Here is a 20,886-nt window from a genome sequence, read left to right on the forward strand (position 1 = left end):
CGGTTCGCGGTTGCCTTGGTAACCCAAGAGATTTAAGACATTAACAAAGTACGCAGCCGAGATCACTTGTTGGATTCTAAAAACACCTTCTGCTTGACAACTGCATTTAAACCCTCAAACCCACAGGCCGGAGGAGCGAGCGTTCACTGCGCTGACGCGCCCTCAGACCGCACGGTTTCCAGCATCCTCACGCGCTGGGCGGCTGACGGCCACCAGGCAGGTGTCCCAGGACGGGACTGCGGCCCTGACCGCCCCTGAAGGTGCCACACAGAGCATCTGTCCTTAAGTAATCTGCCAGGGACTGCTGCCTCTCAGAGTTGAATCAGAGCTGGTGAGAGTGGAAACCGGTCTGGGGCACACGGAGGGCATCGCTCCTTGCCAGCGGCTGGCAGGGAGACAGGCAGCTCTGCGATCAGCTTCAGCGTCTCAGCTGGGCTAAACTCCAGGAGCTATAGGGTGCTGCCGTCGGCGACATTTACAATGCCTGGACACACTTTTGGTTGTCACCAAACTTGGAGACGGGTTGTTGCCGGCATCTAGTGGACGGGGGCCGGGGATGCCGCCTCCGTCCTGGAGCGCCCAGGACAGTCTGAGGTGGAAAACCTGAACAGACAGGGGTCTGGCCGTGTGCTCGGGGTCCGGAACACACAGGGACAGAGAGAATAACGCAGGCTACGTGCGTCTCGGGGAGGTATTGCTTAATGGGCACAGAGTCTCGGTTCGGGATGACGGAACCCTTCTGAAGACGAACAGTAACGACGGTTGCGTAACAATGCGCTTGTATTTAATGCCGATAAGTTACACACTTGGAAAGGGTTAAAAAAGCAACGGTTATGGGCTCCGCATCTCACCACGATCATAAAAGCCAGCGTACCAGTGTATTGAGAGCAGGGAGCCGGAGCCCAGGCTCGTCCAGGGCCCTCCCACCGCCTGGCCATCCGAGCACAGGATGCTTAGTACCGGTGACATTTTTCAGGATCATTACCCCAGTTTGCTGCCTTCAGCTCTGTCCACCCCACCCCCCCGTTCCAGGCGATTTCCGGCCTTCCTGGAGGCCCTCCCCAGGAAGAGAACTTGCTGCGACGTCCCCGCCCTGCTCTGGGCCAACTCTCTTCTACCAGACGCCCTTCCTCACCCCTCCACACCCCACGGCACCAGGGGCTGGAGGGACCCGGCGCCCCCATCCCCTCGGGGGCGGGCGGCAGCCGTCCTCACAAGCTCAGGACCAGGGAAGGCACCTGCTGTTTCAGTAACTGTCTGGTTCGCTGCCCCCTCATCTGGGAGACAGACTGGGGACCACCTCAGCAAGGCTAAGCCTAGAGCCTGCTGACCCTCACGGGGGGCCGGACGCGGGGCCGAGGGGGGCTCCTTGTTCGGCAATGTCCGGCCACAGCAAGACGACGACACGTCTGTTAGCCTGGACCACCGCAGCCGCCCCGGTTGGAAACAGGGAGACACTCTCACTGCGAGGAGAGCTTTACCGCCAGGGGCCTTCGGGTGCCCCCAGGTCAGGGCAAGCTCTCGGCAGGGGCGGAACACGGGCCTGTCACGGTTCCGTCAACGTCCCCAACGATGACCAAGACCCACGGCTGCTGGACAGAAAACCCAGACGGAGGCTGCGGACGGCGAGTGCCCGAGAGGCCCCACCTTCACGACATCTGGTCAGAAGCTCTCCCCACCTTTTAACATTTTAAAGCTTAAATCTTTTAAAATGAAGGTCCCCTCCCCAGTATTTACGAAAGGCTCTGCTCTAAGAAGGAAAGTGGACCCTTCAAACTGACCCCACACCAGGCGTCACCGCCCTTTTCCAGCCGCTGTCCCCTCAGCTTGAGAGAAGCCCAACTCAGGTGGGCCCCGTGGGCCTGGGACACGGGCATCGTGCGGCCGCGGTCCCCAAAGGCCAACTCCGTGCACGTGGCCCCGTCTCCCGCGACCGGAGACGGCCCTGCGGGGAGGCACCGGGGGGGGGCCCGGTAGGTGCGGCTTCGCCTACAGAACGAGCGGCCAAGGGCCTCCGACGCGCAGGGCACTGGGACTGCCCGACAGGCTCTTGGCCCGGCCCAGAAGAAACAAAAAGCTTACTTGAGTCTCGGCTGCTGAACGGCCACCCGGACGTCGGGAGGAAGGAGGCCACGGGGGAGCTGGCCCGGCTGTCGTCCTCCACCTGCTGCGTGATGTGCCGGACCGTCTCCTTGTTTTTCCGATTCTTCCTCCGACCCGCGGGCTGCCAGCCGTCGCCTCCCGCCTGCTCGGAGAAAGGGTTCGGCATCGCGCCATCCCTGGCGGAGGGCAGCTCGCTCCCTCCGTAGTGAGACGGCGAAATCTGCTCTTCCTTGACCCGCAGAGACCCGTAGCCCGCGTCGCCCGGCCACAGCGACTGCGAGGCAATGTCATCAGGACCGTCGGCCTTGGGCTCCTGGTCCTCCTTCCCGTAGCTGCTCCCCCCCTCGTGGCAGCTGGCGATGGCCGAGTCTCCGGAGGAATTGGCGGGGCTCGTGCGCCGGGCCAGCCACGGCGAGATGCTCCTTCCGGCCATCACGGCCGAGATCAGCGCGTCCGTGCTGCTGCCCGGGGGGGGCGCCGATCTCGAACTCCGCAAGCTCGTCCGAGGCGTCCGGCTTGATGCTGATGTCCAGCGCGGCCTTGATGAAGTCGTGACAGGCCTGCACGATATCCGTCATCTGCAGGAAGCTGGCCGCGGACATCACCTCGATGACGTTCCTGCTGGTGAGGGCCAGGTGGGCGGAGTACATGAAGTCGATGATGGCCTTGAAGCCCTGGGCCGTGACGATGTCCAGGTGCGTGACCGTGGCCTGGTCCGACGTCTTCTGCACCTGGCAGTAAAGCGTCTTGAAGTAGCGGCTACTGCCGAGCAGGACGTTCTTGTGGGCCTTGAAGACCTTGCCCTCCACCACGACACACACGTCGCACAGGACGCCATGCTGCCTCTGCTCGTTGAGCTCACGGAGCAGGTGCCGGTAGTGGGACGTGATTTCCATGTCTTCCTTCCGGTTGTTCATCTGGAAGTCTTGGTGGTGCTGTTCCGCAGACTCTGTGGGGACAAGAACACGCGAGTTAGCCACGCGCTCGGCACCCACGTGCCTGCGGAGTTTCGGCACGGCACAGAGCCCCGGGCGGCCCGGCCGCGTCCGCAGGGAGTTTCCGGGCTCGAGGCTGACCGCCGGCACAGCCCAGGAGCAGAACCCTACACACAGCTCCCAACGGCAGCTCAAGCGACTTTCTTCCCAGATGCCACATCCCCAGGGAGCCTCATCCGCACCCTTCAGGACACACCCTTAAAAATAAAACAGGGTGCCCGGGCGACTCAGGTGCCCTGCTGTGGTGCCCTCCTGAAACCGGCTCCTAGTCTGTCTGCCGTGTTCTCTCTGTGGCCACCGTTAGCTTCTGGGGGCTTCCAGAACTCAGGGCCCAGACCGGGAGGCCCAGAGAACCGGATTCTCGCACAGCCTGGAGGCCAGAGGTGTGGACCAGCTCCCACCAGGGCTCTGCGGGAGGGTTGTCCAGACCTGTCCCCACTGCTGCTGGTGGCCGGCAGACCTCGGCCATCGTTGGACGCATAAGCATCACCACCCAGTCTCTGCCTCCACGTTCCCACCTTCTCCCTGTGAGCCCATGTCCCATGTCCCCGTCTTCTAAGGACACGGGTCATATTGGACACCTTCCTCCAGAACAACCTCATCTTAACTAATCACGTCCAAATTCGATCACAGACCAAGGCCCGGGGGTGGAGGACACACCCGTGCCGTCGCACTCCCGGGGAGAGACAAGGCTGTTTTCTCTTTAAAAAGAAAAGCAAAGCCGGGGGCTTCACACTTCCAGACTCCAAGTTCTACTACAGAGCCACAGTCACCAAAACAGGACGGGACTGCCACAAAACAGACACACAGCTCCGTGAAACAGCACAGAGAGCCCAGAAATGAACCCACAATTATATGGTCAATTAATCGTCAACAAAGGAACCAGATAGGCCGTCCCTCCGACCAGCGGCGCTGGGAAATCTGGACGGCCACGTGCACAAGAATGAAACCGGACCACTCTCTTACACCGGACACATAAATAAGCTCAAGACGGACTAAGGACCTGAATGTGACACCTAAATGCAGAAAAACCCTAGAGGAGTGCGTAGGCAGTAATGTCTCCGACATGGGTCGTAGTGACATTTTTCTAGATAGGTCCCTTCAGGCAAGGGAGACAAAAGCAAAACGAAACTGCTGGGATTACATCGCAACAGAAAGCTTCCGCACAGCAAAGGAGACAACCGGCAAACTAAAAGACAACCTACTGAATGGAGAAGGTATTTGCAATGACACAGGCCACGGAAGGTGAGTTACATGAAGAACTCACAACTCAACACCCAAACCCAAATGATCCAGTCTGAAGGGGGGCAGAAGACACGAACAGATACGTCTCCGAAGAAGACAGACACACGGCCCACAGACGCGAGGAGATGCTCCACATCACTCATCATCGGGAGAGCAGATCCCACGCGCGTCACTCGTCATCGGGAGAGCAGATCCCACGCGCGTCACTCGTCATCGGGAGAGCAGATCCCACGCGCGTCACTCGTCATCGGGAGAGCAGATCCACGCGCGTCACTCATCATCGGGAGAGCACATCCACGCGCGTCACTCGTCATCGGGAGAGCAGATCCCACACGCATCACTCGTCATCGGGACAGCAGATCCCACGCAGGACGAGGGGCGCCTCCCACCCGTCAGAGCCGACAGGTGTTGTCAAGGGCGCAGAGAACGAGCCTCGTGCGCTGTCGGCAGGAATGCAAACTGGTTCAGCGGTTCCAGAAGACGGCGTGGAGGCTACTCGAAGATAAAAAACAGAGCGACTGTACGACCCAGCGGTCCACTACTGGGTATCGCCCAAAGGACACAAAAACACTAATTTGAAAGGATACATGCACCCCTATGTTTACGGCAGCAACGTCCACAACAGCCAAGACTCAGAAGCCGCCCAAGTGTGCACAGACAGACGAACGGGTAAAGACGGTGTGCCACACACACGCGGAGGAATACTACTCAGCCAGAAAAATAATGAAATCTTGCTGTTTGCAATGACATGCATGGAACTAGAGGGTATAACGTAAGCCAAAGAAGTCACAGAAAGACAAACACATGATTTCACTCACGTGGAATTTAAGAAACAAACTGATGAACAAAGGGGAAAAAGGAGACACGCCAAGAAACAAGATTCTTTTTTTTTTAAGATTTTATTTATTTATTTGACAGAGAGAGATCACAAGTAGGCAGAGAGGCAGGCAGAGAGAGGAGGAAGCAGGCTCCCTGCCGAGCAGAGAGCCCGATGCGGGACTCGATCCCAGGACCCTGAGATCATGACCTGAACCGAAGGCAGAGGCTTAACCCACTGAGCCACCCAGGCGCCCCGAGAAACAAGATTCTCAGCTCTAGAGGACACACTGGTGGTTAGCAGCAAGGGGGGGCCGGGAGGTGGGACAGGATGAAGAGCACTGGGTAAGGGGTCAGCGCACGGCGCGCCTGACGCTAACACAGCACCATAGGTCAACCGCACGGGAATGCGACCTTTCAACGGTTAAAAAAAAAAGTTACTAAAATTCTCATCACAAAATACATTTTGTACCTATGCGTGGTGGGAGATGTGAACTAGAAATAAAAGGAAACATAGACAGCCGTGTCAGGAGCCCACCAAAGGCACGGCGGGGCCCTAAAACAAACAGACCAGGCCTGCACCTGTCAAAGAGAATAAACACCGAACACGCTTCATGAAGACGGCGTGCCGCCAAGGGCTACAAACAGTAGCATCGTTGAAATCATAGAAAGGACCGGCCCAGAACAACCCGACTGAATGTTCCTGAGGCACAGCGGCCCTTCCTGGGAGAGAGTCCATGCGCACGGACCCCACTGGCCGGGGCACCGGCTCAACACCACTCGCGGTGTGACCTTGGGGAAGCTGCTTAACCTCTCTGCACCTCAAATTCCTCATCTGCGAAGTGAAAGTAGTGATCACACTTACCTTCTGGTTATTGCGAAGACTAAGCGAGTCAGCGCTTACAGAGCCCGCGTGAGAGCGTCTACACAGACGACGCGAGCGCGCCGGCCGTCCTCATTCTGATTAGCAGAGGGCGTCTCGCCACGCGTGCGCCGATGCTCGCGACATTCACGAAGCGGGACGGATCTAGCAGGCGAGACGGTGAGAACGGGATGCGGCATATAGCGCAGGGGATTTCGATTTTAATCTCTAAAAAGGAACAGTAAAGGTCTGTAGCTTCTACTAAAACAGTCTTTGCTGCTGTGGGCTGTCGGGCTGGTGAGCACATGCTGACCGGTGTGAGCAGGTAACCTTCACTATTCACCTAAAACCTTTGTGCAGCTGCTGCTTTCACGGAAATGTTAACGTTCACAGACTCCGAGTTTTAGTTGCCCTTATATTCTAGTGGAAATGAGATTAAGATATATAAAAATTAGGGGCACGTGGGCGGTGCCTTCGGCTCAGGTCATGATCCCGGGGTCCCGGCACCGAGCCCCGCCTCGGGCTCCCTGCTCAGCGGGAAGCCTGCTTCTCCCTCACCCACTCCCCCTGCTTGTGCTCTCTCTGTCACGTAAATAAAATCTTAAAAAATAAAAGCTCTCATTTCTTAAAAATAAGTGACATGAAATGCCCAGCGAGGAAAGTGGTCGTTCAGTTTCCCATTCCCAGGCGCTCAGCCTTATTGCCCTCAGCTGGCCGGGCCTGGGGTGCCCTCCCCACAACCCCCTTCCCTCCTTCCTCCTGGAGGCAACTGGGCCGGCAGAGCTGGGACCCCCAGCACCAGTCCCCTCGTCGCGCCACGTGCTGGGACGCAGCTCAGAACCCGGGCCGTGGCCCCAGCCAGCCCCGGCGTCGAGGGCCGGGAGTGTGCGCGCTGTTTCCGCACGCTTCCTGAGGTCTCGGCGACCGCACCTGTCCCCGACGAGGCCTGGCCACCGAGGAGGAAGGTCCAGAAAGGGCTTTGGGGAAGGGTCCCGCACTCACAGAGGGCACCAGCGGCTCTCGACCTGGAGCCCCAGAGCCCCCGGAGGGGAGTCACAAGCCAAGGTGTGACCCCCACCCCACACTGTCTGAGTTGGGACAGAAAGGGTGACAAGGACAGGGATTCCACTCAGGAGTGACTTCATTCCTCAAGCCCAACTTCGCAGACACAGAGTAACCACACGTTGAGGGAGGGTCCGAGAGGTGCTTCAAGTTGAGGAAATCCACCATGGAAACTACGGGCGTCAGTTTAATGCCTGGAGGCCACGGGAAGTGGCACCTGGTTCCTGGCCATGTGACGGGAACATCAACGGCTTGGGGACGCTGCGTTCAACCAGGGAGGGTACGCGTCATCCGCTGGTTTCCCGTATGAATACTAAGTCTCCACTCGCCACCCAAACAGACCCTGTAAGAATCGGGACGAACCACGGAAAGGAAAGAAAACGCCATTTTATACAAGGAACAACTACCTCGTAGGATTTGCATTTCTTTTTTCAGATTTTATTTATTTATTTGACACAGAGAGAGAGAGACACAGCGAGAGAGGGAACACAAGCAGGGGGAGTGGGAAAGGGAGAAGCAGGCTTCCCGTAGAGCAGGGAGCCCGATGCGGGGCTCGATGCCAGGACCCCGGGATCATGACCTGAGCCGAAAGCAGACGCTTAACCCACTGAGCCACCCAGGCGCCCCAGGATTCACATTTCTAAAATAATGTCGACTTCTGTGGAAAACTGTGAAATAAGTTATTATTCGATCTGGGCGGCTTAAGGATCCGCTATGCGTTTCATAGAGTTCGTAGTAGAAAAACCATACAATTTCCATTAGGGAAAACGTTACTTGTATTTTAAAAAGAAAGGGAGTCTAAAACAGGGGTCTCCTATGAAAATAGGAAGGGTACATGGAGTTGGTCTGGGGTGCCTGGGTGGCTCAGTCTGTTAAGTGTCTGCCTTCGGCTCAGGTCATGATCCCGGGGTCCTGGGACGGAGCCCCGCATCGGGCTCCCTGCTCGGTGAGGAGCCTGCCTCTCCCTCTGCCTCTGCTCATGCTCTCTCTCAAATAAATGAATAAAATATTTTTTTTTAAAGGGTACATGGAATCTATCGAAGCCCAAAGAAGCTTTAGGAGAGCAGCTGAATTTCCGCTGGAGCTGATACTCCCCCATCGGTAAGGGCTCCTGGGAGTCCTGCCCACCGGAGCTCAGGTGTCCTATTGAGTAACGGCTGGCCGGCCAGGTAAGACGCAGCCTTGAGATGAGAGCCTGCCCACGGCGGTTCCTCTCGAGGGCAAGGAGAGCGCGCCTGCCCTTGGAGCAGGTCTTGGCGACCAGCCTGGCCGCGGACACACACCTGTGGACAGGTGACCCGTCATCCCTGCACTACCTGCTCTGCTACACGGAGCACTGGCCACGCTCACGAATTCCAGGGCCCATGAACGGTGCCCTCCTGTGTATGGGGCCCTTTCAAAGAGGAGCTGCGGTCCAGATGCCAAGCATCGTGAGGTCAGGGTCTGAGGTCGGGGGAGGCCACAGGGCGGGCGGGCAGCTGAGGACCCCGCAGAGCTGCACCCTTCCCCTCCTGGCTTCCCAAACTCGCCTTCTTGCCTCTCCTCTAGGTTCCCCACTTAGAACCTGCTGAGCGAGCGATGCTGTTTCAGACGGAGTCACTCATAAACACTTTCGTACCAAACCAACTTGGATCCACGTTCCAGACCAGACTTCAGAGATCGCGTCACCTGAGCAGCGCTGGGGGACTGATGCGGACTTGGGACCCCTTAGCATGGACAACTAGGGACACGGTGGACAGTGCAGGTCACCAAGCCTCCCTCCCCTGGGAGGCAATATGTTGACACTGGGTGGCATTTCCAACCCCGCAGCCTCCAGAGAATATGGATGGCGACCCCAAGCTGAAGCCAAGACACCAAGCTCCTGGCCACCAAGGAAGCTTCAGAACCAAGCCCATCCCGCTGTCCCGCGCAGGCTCCAGGGACGGCTCAGCGTGGCAACCCAAGGGAAAGGATGAGGCTGCGACGGTGCCAACACAGAGAAAGGCTCCATCCCAAGCGCCAGAACTGGCTCCTGCCAGCCTCCTCCCCGCCGGTTCTGACTCGGGCGGCCAGGATGCTGAGGGCCGGGCAGCTCCCTAAGGGACTGGTACAGGGCACCCCAATCTCTGGCCATCGGGGGAGTTACGGAGGACATCCCAACACCTTCTCCTCCCGGGATCTGAAGGTAAGGGGGTTTCAAGCAGAAAGCCCTGTCCACCGGTTGTCAGCAGACGCTGTCCTGTTGGAGACGTATGTTTTGTACTCGTTCCGCCTGTCACGCGACAGTTGGTGCTGCACGGGGACAATCCAAACGCCTCGGAAAGCACCAGAACCACGCAGTCTGCTGTCAAGGCGTGTCGCTCGACGCATTGTGTGTCCCAGGCTCAGGGACCAGGCTGGGGTCCCCTGCTGCTCTCATCCGCAGGGAGCATCACCAGGAATACCACTGGTTCCCACAACAGCGGGTGTCACGTAGACCTGGGGTCCTTGTTCCAAGCAAACAAGCGTCAGGTCGGCCCCACCGGCCGGCAGGACCCCCAGGGCTGCTCAGTGAGTCCCACTCCAGAAAAGTCCACGTCTAATCTGGAATGACTCGTAAGGCATGCGCGTCCTTCTCAAACACACAGACAAACCGAGACGTTCCTTCACCTTCTTACCTCTAACCTGGAACTTGCCTGCGTTGGTTTAGCTCAATTTAAGCTTCTTTAAGTTTCTCTGTTAAATGTCATCTAACAGACAAATGTTGTTGAAAAGTGGAACCAAGATAGCTCTAGTGCTAGAACCGAGCCACGTGAGCCTCCGTGCCCACAGGAACCCCCGGGGGACAGACGGTGGCCCCACCGACGTCTGGGCCAGCCTCACTACACCAACACCGCGCTTGGAGTTATCCTGGTGGGATTTTTTAAATGCGCCACATTTCCAACAGCCACATCACAGGGAAGACAGCTGCACCGGCGAACATGGGAAGGCGGTCAACTTCTCAGGCCTCGGGGCCACTGCAGGCAGCAGTGGCCACACAGGCCTCAGGACAGGGAGCCTGGGAGCGCGGCCCCCGTGAGGGCTCGCGCACAGACACGGCCGGGGTAACCCCCAAGCCCAGCAACAGCGCGTGTGCGTCCGCGGGCCCCCTGGAGACGCTTTAAATGCCAGCAGTCGGTGTATGCAAACTACGCTTCGGTAAAGGCGCCTGGACCTCTGTCCTTGCTCAACTGCAAACCTGGGCCCATTTGTCACCATGAGTTGCACAGTGGCTTTTGTCCCCTAAAATTCGTTTGTTGGGCTCCTAACCCCCACTTCCCCAGCACACGGCCCTCCTCGGGGCAGGGCAGGGGCAGGCACGGTTGGTTCAGCTGCCGTCTCTAGGAGGGCCCTGGTCCGACGGGACCAGTGGTGTCCGTACACAATGGAGACGCAGGGACAGACGCCCCTATGAGGACGCGGGCTGCCAGGCCGGGAGAGAAGAGGTCTCCGCGCGGAGACGTGGCTCTGCGGCCCGTGTTAGCAGCTGTGCACAAGGACGGCCACCGAGGCCCACAGGGCACTCGTACGGGAGGAGAAGCAAGCTCGTCCCGGGGGAAGTGCCCTCCGTCCAGCCCTGCGCGTCTGCAGGCAGAGATCGGCTGTCCTGAAATTCGGCTCCCAGCTCCGCACGTGGATGGATGTTATTTCCACACTCCGGGCTGTTCCGAGGGTTCCTGTGCCCTGAAACGCCAAGGGCAGGGCACCCACGAGGAGAAACGTCTTTGCAGATCGGACTCTCCACACGTCAGGTCGTGGCCGGCGACGGGGGACATGCTAGTCCCCCTGCTTTCTCTGCTGCAAACAAACCGGCGAGCGGGGCTGTAGGCCTCCACATCCTCTACACTGACCCTGGCTTGAGCCGAAAGTGCAAACCTGGCCGCCCCCCGCGGGGTAGGCGCACCCCACTTCCGGCCCCTCCTCTGTGCCTCTTTCAGTTCCTCGTCCCCGCATCCCACCCCCTCGCATCGCACCCCACCCCCCACGGGCCGCCCTACCTGCCTCGGCGTCACTTCCTCTCTCGGGGGCACCCCCTACCCTGGCAACACGGCCCGTGCCCAGGTGCCCCGGCCCCCACTGCAGACCCTCCGAGTGCGTGTCTAAGCAGGGAGAGAATTCCAGGTGGAATCAGCCCGTGCGCCCGCCCACCACGGCCCGGAACCCACCCGAGGCTGAGGACCCCACCCCACCTCCCCCACAGGGCGCCCCCCAGAAGCCCAAAGGCACTGCAGGGATGATTCTAGAACAGCGTAAAGCTGCTGCGGGGCACAAGGAGGGGCTGGGCAGGGGCAGCTCCCCAGAGTGGAGCACTTAGGGAGCAGCATACATTTAGCGGCACAGGCCTCTGAAGAGGCCCCCCACAAGCCGCCACCCCAGAGTCAGGGCCTAGAGCAGCGCCTCCCTCACAGACCTTGGCCTGGGACTGAGCCTCAAGGAGCCGCCGGTGTCCACCTCTGTCGGTGGACAAGTCTGTGCCCAGCTACTCAGCCGCAGGCGCTGACCTAAGAGAGTGTGGCGCAAAGGGCCACCCGAGCGTCCCCGACACGCCTGGGCCCCACCAGGAACAAGACCACCGAGCCACCGCCTGGCGGTTCCAGCCCAGCTCCTGGGGGACTCGGGCCCATCTGATGTCACAAGAAGAACTCAGTCGGCCACAGGACCGTTGAGAGACAACGAGCCTATGTTTCAGGACGGTTCCAGGGCACGTGAGACCTCAAAACAGAGGCCTTAGGGAGTCCCCGTGAGAGCTCTGGCAGGGCCAGCGAGAGGCCCAGAACAAGCCGAGAGCCAAGTGCTACAGCGGTCAGGGATTCTGCCAGGCCTCAAGGACCCAGAGACCAGCACTTCAAGGGGAGGGGTCCCCATTCAAGTCCTGGCACACAGAACTGTGCTCCCAGGGGTAGGGGAGGACAGAAAGGGCTGGGCAGGGGCGCGGGTCTGGAGAGAGGCCCCAGATACGGGCCAGTCCTGTGTGCCCACCTGAGGGTGGCCGCTCGGACTTCCAGTTTCTCGGCTTCCGCTGCTGGGAAGCTGGTCTGGGGAATTTCTTTGTCTTGTGGGCTGGGAAAAGAAAGGGGAAGAGGTCAGGGGTTTATGCTCATCCCCCCAGACACGTCCCGCCAGACCTGAGTCTCGTTCTGGATGTTTCTTCTTTAAACCACGCTTGGTCTTAACGGGCAGTTAAGCTCCTTTTAGCTTGTTCTGGTTAGGTGTGAGGCATCGGGCAGTACGAACGTGCTAATTTAACAGGTCTGACCGACAAAGGCCACTTCCACACAGAACAGAAGAGGGACAGCAAGCCCCTCCGGCAACCAGACACTGCCTCCTCCCACCGGAAGCTTCTGGGAGCTCCCAGCACAGTCCCCGAGCCTCTGCTGCTGAGTCTGGGGGCTTCTGGGCATGGGACCCACACCTCGCGCTCCACAGGCCACACGCTTACATCAGGGCCGGTACGACGACCTTTGTCAGGTGAGACCTGCAGGACTGAAAGTTACACGTTGAATTCAGAAAATTTTTTAAAGATTTTATTTATTTATTTGAGAGAGAGAGAGAGGCCGCGGAAGAGAGAGAGCACGTGGGGGGGAGTGGCAGGTCGCCCACTGGGCAGGGAGCCTGACGCCGGGACCCCGGGGTCACGACCTGGGCTGAAGGCAGAGCTTTCACCGACTGAGCCCCCAGGCATCCCTCCAGAAACGTTTGCTAAACATCCTACACGAAGTGCTAGCGAAGAGGGGGCTCGTGGGGCAGTGGCCTTACAGGCGCTGCTCAGGCTGCCACCAACCAGGCACACTCCCTGGGACGACCCAGCTGGATCCACGGCATCGGTGCGCAGGAGACACGGCTCCAGACGCGACCGCGCACACGCTCCGGGTCGGCTCTGATGTTCCCACCCGCTGGCGGCAAAGCCAGGGACGGACGCAGCCACTCACTGTGGTGGGCCATGTTGAAGGCCCAACCCCCAACACCTGTGAACGGGACCTGATTTGAAAATAGGGTCTTTGAAGACTTAACGAGGGTTTAAGATGAGGGCATGACCCAGCGGTACTGGTGACCTTACAGAAAGGGGACATCTGGACAGAAACACACAGAGAGAAGCCCTGTGAAGTCAGAGGCAGAGAGACAGCCACGGTGCCACAGCCCAGGGCCCGGGGCCGGGGGAGCTGGAGGGCAGGATGGACTCTCCCCGGGGCCCCCCGGGGCCCTGATTTCAACTCCCATCCCAGAGTGGCCAGAGAACACTTCTCTGTTGTTTTAAGCCCCAGTTGGTGATACATTGTCACAAAAGCCCCAGGAAAAGTCACACTTAATTTTTCTTTCTTTTTTTTTTTTTTAAGATTTTATTTATTTATTTGACAGAGATCACAAGCAGGCAGAGAGGCAGGCAGCGGGGGTGGGGGGGGAGCAGGCTCCCCGCCAAGCAGAGAGCCCGATGCGGGACTCGATCCCAGGACTGGGATCATGACCTGAGCCGAAGGCAGAGGCTTAACCCACTGAGCCACCCAGGCGCCCCAAAGGTTAGTTGTTGTTTTTTTTTTTTTCTTAAAAAGAAGGCTGATCGGCTTCACAAGCCAGGAAAACTGCGTCTGGGAATTTTAACCCTGAGATGTGCTGTGACTTGAAATGTTAACTCTACACACTTGTGCCCCCTGCCACCAAGACAAAAACAACCCAAACAGGGAAGGAGCTAGAAGCAATGCGGGCTCTGAAGCAGCAGGTGAACCCTTCCCCGCCTCGGTCAGCTTTTCTCTGAAACACTTTGCAACTGTGGGAAAGGAGTAGTTCAGAGAACTGCCCCCCACCCCGAACCGGACCGACCAGTCTGGACATTCTGCAACACTTGCTCACATCTAGTAACACGCTGGACCTTTATTTACACGCTCCTTCCTGGAAAGTTGTATACTTGCCAACGAGAGGAGCTGCGGGGACACAGGGGCCCCACTCCTGAGCCCCCGGGCCCGGATCGCCCCGAGCGCACGTCTGAGGCAGGCAGCGGGTGGCGCGAGCCCCCTGGGCATCCCAGACGCCAGCGCAGGGCGGCCCCGGTGCCCAGCAGAACCTCGGCGGGCCGATCGGACAGGTTTCCAAGCATGGCTCTCAGTGCTGCAGACACGGCACAGGCCCTTCCCAGGCAAGCCCTCCTCACACACGAACGAGTGACGGACGGACAGACAGACAGCTGCCGAGTGAGTCAACAGTCCCGGCCGGAGCAGGGGCCAGCGGCAAGCAAGCCCAGCCCCCACCACGTGGCCCCCAGTGACGGCTCAGTCAGTTCCCCGAACTCACACGGACATCAACACGGCGGGTCCCAGAAGTGGCCAGGTCTCAGCAGAGAACAGATCACGCTGGTTCCCGGCATCCCCGCAGCGGCCAGGGGAGCCCCCGACTGAGTGCAGCACCAGCTGGGGCCCAGGCCAGGCCGTGGAGGCCGGAGGCTGAGCAGGGGCCGACCTGGCCAGCAGGACGGGGTGGGGGTGGGGGGCGGCTTGCGGAAGGAGTCCTGGGGGAGGGGCTGGTTCTTGCCCCCAGGGAAGCTGGGAGCTTGGACTGGGGGTGGGGAAGGCTTAAGGCACCCTGGGACGGGAGGGAGACAGGGCCTCTCCCAGGGAAAGCCCCTCTTTCCCTGGGACGAGCCCCAAAGCACTTTAAGAAATGAAATTCCTGATTCAAAGGAAAGACCTGGGTTTCGAGGGGGACTACTCAGTACTCTGGGGGACAGGGCGGGCACAGGAGGGGCTCTCCAGGTCTGTCCTGCTGGCAGTGTCCACAGAGAGTTCTGGCTCTCTGGGCAGCCTGCGGGGGGGCGGGGGGTAGTCCTGCTGGCTTCACCGTCTTCACAGCCCTGCTGTGGGAACGGCACCGGCACAGGGTCGGGGGTCCAGTACGCACTCGCTGGGGCGGTGGGCAGCCCTGGACGACAAAGCCCTCAGGAACAAGGGTCTGTACCACACAGCCCAGGCATCATCTACCTTCATCACCGAATCCGCCGCACACCCCTGTCCCCAGTCCCCACGGGGAGGACACCTGAGGCTGGTCTGGGCAGGGTGCTGGGGAAGCCCCCCAGCCAAGGTCAAAGTTAATCCTGAAACCTGACATTAAACTTTCAAAGGCATCCAGGCAATGCCTAGAGCAAACTGAGGGAAACGCACCGTCCTGAGAGAGGATATCCAAGGAAACGTCTGCGTGCACGAGGCTGAAAAATTAACACGAAGTCGTGCTACCCAATGAAGGTGGTCACAGGCCAACACAGGGCTGGGAGCCACGGTCCTTCTGCAGCACGGCCCACAGAGCGTGGCGCGACGAGACGTGTGTGTCGCTGACCAGTAATTCCAGGTTTGGGAAACACTGCCCCGAGGAAATGACCCAAATGCTAATTTGCTCAAAGACACTGTGGACACTTCTATTTATGACGGCAGAAGTCAGGAGTCCCCCAAATGCCCGACAACCGGAGAGCCGCCGAGCAGAACTCGGTTTATTAAAACCGAACGAGACCCGATTTAGGGGAGCAAGAAACGTTGTTTACATTGAAACTCAGAGGTTTGTAACAAATAAATGGAAGGAAATGACAGCTGAGAACAGGGACCCTGAGATGCTCGTGCACAGCCCGTCTCCTCGCAAAGCCGGGCGCCCACTCATAAAACTCACAGAGAAAGCCGGGCGCGCCGAGCCCTTGCAGGGAGCACGCTGGCGCAGGTGAATTCGTCCAGGAGGAGCGCGGCCCGCGTAGGGAGAGGTCGGCGCTCAGCCTCCTTCACTCCGGGCTGTGGCTGGAAGCGCCGCAGGGGAGCCTGTGCCTGACTCTTACAAATGCTCCGCACGGGACCGAGGACGGTCTGCCTCCTTGGGTCCCAGAACCCTGCAAAGCCCGTGGCTCATCTAGAACATGGCAACCGTGTGGAGCAGGGTCCCCCACAAGGAGAACACAGACGCTCTGTCCTGCCCGCACCTGACCACGTGGCACGGAGCCTGCCAAAGCCCCGGGACCTCAAGTCTGACTTCCAGGGAGCAAAGGAAATTCCTCAGCAGGGCGCTGGGCGTGAGCCGTCTGACCGCCAGTTTCTCTACTGGTCTGTGCTTGGACAGAGGGGCTGGCACGTGCCGACACCTCTCAGGTCCCCTTAAACCCGGCGACATCATCCAACGGGCGATGCAGGAAAGAGGGTGGCGGGTGAGTGACCTTGAGCAGGATGACACGAGTGAGGTCACGCCGGCCTGTGAGCGGGAGGGGCCCGGTCAGGCCAACCCAGTGCTGAGCTGAGGCTCACCCACCGGGTCCGCACTTGCTGGGGTCAGAGGAGGGAGACCACAGGGGTGCGGCTGTGTCCGTCTCATCCCCTGAGGACTCAGCAAGCTGTGCGGGAACAAACCCGCTTTCCCCCCAGCTCTGCCGAAGCGCCAGCGTTCCCTCCACAACACTTCCGGATGCAACCCCGGGCCGCTCGGACGCGTGCCGCCTGCATCCTCAGTCCCAGGCTGGCTGTGGGTGAAACGACCCCATCTGGGAAGACAACTAGAGTAAGAGCAGCTCACGACTCCGAAGAAAACGAGAGGCATCAAGATCCTCGAACGACCTGCAGCCCCGCAACGGCAGCCCCGCTCTGGAACCCACCCCCACCGCAGGGGACCCCGCGGCAAACTCTCACTAACAGGAAAGTTCCGGACTCAAGCAAAACTACACACCCACCTCCCCACTTACCGAAAGAGAGGCAGAGTCCATTTAACTTGTGTTTTAGTGAAAACTAAACGGAAATCAACTTCAGTTGATTTGGGGCCTCCGGGAGATTAAACGAATCTAGGAGACGTTCTTGGACATTATTAACCGACGACAAATCTCAAATTTTTTAAAGATTTTTATTTATTTATTTGACAGAGATCACAAGCAGGCAGAGAGGCAGGCGGGGTGGGGGGGAGCAGGCTCCCCGCTGAGCAGAGAGCCCAATGCGGGGCTCGATCCCAGTATCCGGAGATCACAACCCGAGCCAAAGGCAGAGGCTCAACCCACTGAGCCACCCAGGCGCCCCCAAATCTCAAATTTTAAAAGAAAACTATATAGGTGGTGATTATTTTGAAAACTCCATGTACATCTCCTGAACACAGAGCAGACAGAGGCATCTGGGGGGCTCAGGCCATGATCTCAGGGCCATGGGATCGAGCCCCTGCGCTCGTGCAACGTGAGACCTAAGCCGAGATCAGGAGTCGGAAGCCCAACCCCACAAACCCCAGCTGGGGCGCCCCACAAACTGAACATTCCGATGGCCCCTCAGGACTGCGCCACACATGCTGAGTGCCCCGCACCGCCCGTGCCCCCCGCACCCCTGCCCCCCACGCCCAGTCTCAGGGACCATCACAGGGGGACGGGAAGGGGCTCCTCCGGGTCGCAGGATCCCACCGGCAAGGCCAGCACACGGCCCCCACGGCTCCAATCTCTCAGCAAACACAAAGCACCAAACAGAATAAGCGACGTTTCTGAGCTGCCTCCTCCGGCAGAACGTGTCCAGACTCCGGCCCACCGTGACGACACAGGGCCCCCGTGGGAGCATGGAACCCGGGCCAGGTGTGGCAGCCGGATGAGCTGTGGGTGTGTGAACGCGAGCGTCAGCCACACTTGGCGGAGCCGTGCAGGCGACACGGCCCGCGTTCCACCCGCCGGAGCAAGACTCAGAGGGACAGCAAAGCCGGGAGGAGCAGAGGGGAGCGTTGCAGCTGGCGACCGGACCTCGTCTCCGATTCTGCCCACGTCTAAGGACATCGGAGGCACGTATCTAACACTTCGGTTATGCAGGAACCACACAGCTTCTCCAGTTCCGGGAGAATCTCTGATTTAGAGACGCAGACGCGCGAGACACTGATCTGGTGTCAGATCCCGCGGACCACGGCTCACACACACAGACCACGGCTCAGACACACGGACCATGGCTCACACACACGGACCACGGCTCACACAAATGGACCACAACTCACACATGGACCATGGCTAATACACACACAGGCCATGACTCATACACACGGACCACAGCTCACACACATATGCAAACCACAGCTCAGACCCATATGTGGACCAGGGCTCACACACACGGACCACGGCTCACACACATGTGGGCCATGACACACACACGGGGACGACTCATGTACACGGACCACGGCTCATACACACGGACCACGGCTCACATACACGAACCACGGCTCACACACATGCAGGCCACGACTCATACACACGGAGCACGGCTCGCACACATATGCAAACCACAGCTCAGACACACGTGGACTACGGCTCACACATGTGGACCACGGCTCCACACACACAGACCACGGCTCATGCGTGTGGACCACGGCTCACACAAGTCTGCAGGGGCCTCTGCTCCACCCCCCGTCGGGGCTGCTCCTTGTGGGGGGGCCATGAGCATGAATGGAAGTGACAGCAGTGACCGCCCCCCCGGCCTGTCCAGAGAGCACAGAGCACCTGAGCTCCTTAAGTGACCTCCGACCCTCCTGGCTGGACCTCGGGGTCCACGGTGGAGAGACCACACCTTTGTGACTGTGGACACTAAACCACAACAGCCACACCCACGTGCCCAGGGCTTCGGCAGCGACCACAGGACAGGCCGGCTCTTAGAGCTACTTCACGGTTCGGAGCTTCAGACCAGCCACTTAACGGTATTATTTGACTGCTGAGTTCTACGTGTTACTTCAACACAAGACAAGGTTTTCTGAACTTAAAGACTGTGTCTCCACAGCTGCTATCCTTCACTTTCTGGTGTATCTCAGTGGAAGCATTAAGAACATTCTGGAAAGCTGGGTCCCATGGGCTGCCTGGCTCCAGGGGGTGGGGGAGGCTGGCACACATGCACTCGGCCGGTGGAAACAGGTGCCCAGAGGGGCCTCACCACCCGCAGCGGAGCAGCCACAACAGCTGGCTGCCCCCACTGCCCCACGGGGTGCCCTTGGCCGCATCTCTAGTCACCCCCGCCCCAAAGTGCACGACCCCTGTCACCTGCCTCCTGGCACGGGCCCCACAGCACCTGTCCACAGCTGGCATGGCCGTCCATGCCTCTGCGGCCCGTTTCTGTCACTTCCCCGGAAGCACGCATCCACCGGCAAGGGCCCTGCTCGCGAGGGAGGGGGCTGGGTGCAGGCGAGCCCCACACTCTCACCTGCCACCCACTACACGGGCCCCAGAAGGGACGCTGGGCTACTGAGGGGCCCGCGTGACGCAGGGCTGAGAAACATGGGAGCGAACGTGCCCGGGACAGACCACGGCCTGCAGGAAAGGCAGGCTCCAGTCCTGACCGCACACCTGTGAGTGTGACTGCGTCTGGAAACCGTGTCATCGCATTAGGGGAGGTCGTTATGGTGGAGCCCGGGTCAGTGTGACTGATCTAGAGACACAGGGGAGGAGGCCACGTGAACACGGCGGGACATGCTGGAGCGACGCATCCAAAGGCCAAGGAACAGTGAGGACCGCAGGCAGACACACACCCCGACGAGGCAGACAGAGCCTCGCCGGGAGCCTCTGCCGAGGGCGTGGCCCCGCCTGCACTTGGACCTGGTCTCTGGCCTCCAGGACTGCAAGCGAACGAAGCTCTGTGTGTAGACCCCAGGCTGGCTCTCTCACGACAGTCCCAGGACGGTCTTCCCAGCAGCGACCTAACCTACACCCCTGCTCCCTGTGTGGCCGCTGCCACCCCCTCCAACTCAGCAGCGTGTGGGGAAGCTCTGGAGGGGTTCCACGGGGAGAACCGAGGACACACTCTGCACCCGCACCTGGGAAAGCCACGTGGCCAAGCGGCTGCTGCTCAGAATCGACGGGCCGGGCAGGAACGTCAGTGCTGCCCCTTAGCCCTCCCCATGGTTCCGTGGCCGGGGCCGAAGCACAGGTCCTTCCCAGCCAGCGTGAGCCTGAGAAGGTAAGTGTAGGGTGTGGGCCACTCCTGAGACACAGAGCAAAAGGGTGCGCCCAGGGGTATCCCAAGTCCCTAGGGCGCGGGCCGCACACCAGGGTGATGCCCAGGCCAGGTTCTGGTCGGCTCGGACAAACCGGTCTCCAAACTGAGAGTTACGTGTTCATCTCAGTGTGTACCCAGAAAAGCCACCAAGACATCAGACTCGTGATTTCATAGCTATTCTCACGCAAGACAAGGCAGAGATCAGTTTAAGTGAAAAGTAAGGTGACCACGAATGAGCTCGAGCCTGGTGTGCAGGTGCCTTCTCCACGGCATGGTTACCGGCCTGGAGGAAAAGAGCAAACAGGTCCGGAGTGGAGCGGAGCCCGCGGGCTCTGGGCCAGGGCAGACCCGGCCCACACAGGCAGGTAGGCTTCCCGGTGCTGACCCTGCCTGACCTACTCCTCGGGGCCCCGGGCGCGCACGCACACCCGAGAACACTCAGGGCTCTCCCCAGCACGAGAGCATCGTCGGACCACAGAGAACCTTCCCACCACCCGTCGCGCGTGCAGGGCTGCGGCCCGTGGGGTTTCCACCACACTGAAGAACGCACAGCAGCAGCCAGGACCCAAAAACCTGAGCAGGGGAGAGGCCAAGTTCAAGACTTGGCCACGTTTTCCGATCACATTAGTGAGCATCAAGCCGACTTCTCTCTCTTTTTTAAATATTTTTAAGTTTATTTACTTAGGTAAGCCTCTAGACCCAACGTGCGGCTTGAACTCACGAAATCAAGATGAAGAGGAGAATGCTCTTCCTCTTTCTTTTTATAGATTCTATTTATTTATTTACTTCTTTATTTATTTGTGTGAGAGAGAGAGAGCACGAGAGAGAGCGTGCACGCACCCACAAGCAGGGGGTGGGGAGAGGC

The 20,886-nt window shown here is 59.4% G+C and overlaps 1 protein-coding gene across 1 annotated transcript in view; it reads right to left on the reverse strand.

The window, feature by feature from the left end:
• ZBTB46 (zinc finger and BTB domain containing 46) overlaps positions 1-20,886 on the reverse strand; it is a 60,196-nt gene that overhangs the window by 32,814 nt on the left and 6,496 nt on the right. The window contains 2 exon segments of the mRNA XM_045980233.1: positions 2,083-2,575; positions 2,577-3,052. Coding sequence (XP_045836189.1) covers positions 2,083-2,575; positions 2,577-3,020 — 937 coding nt within the window. The 5' untranslated portion in view covers positions 3,021-3,052.

Source organism: Meles meles, chromosome 16 (assembly GCF_922984935.1).
Source record: "Meles meles chromosome 16, mMelMel3.1 paternal haplotype, whole genome shotgun sequence".
Classification (NCBI taxonomy): domain Eukaryota; kingdom Metazoa; phylum Chordata; class Mammalia; order Carnivora; family Mustelidae; genus Meles; species Meles meles.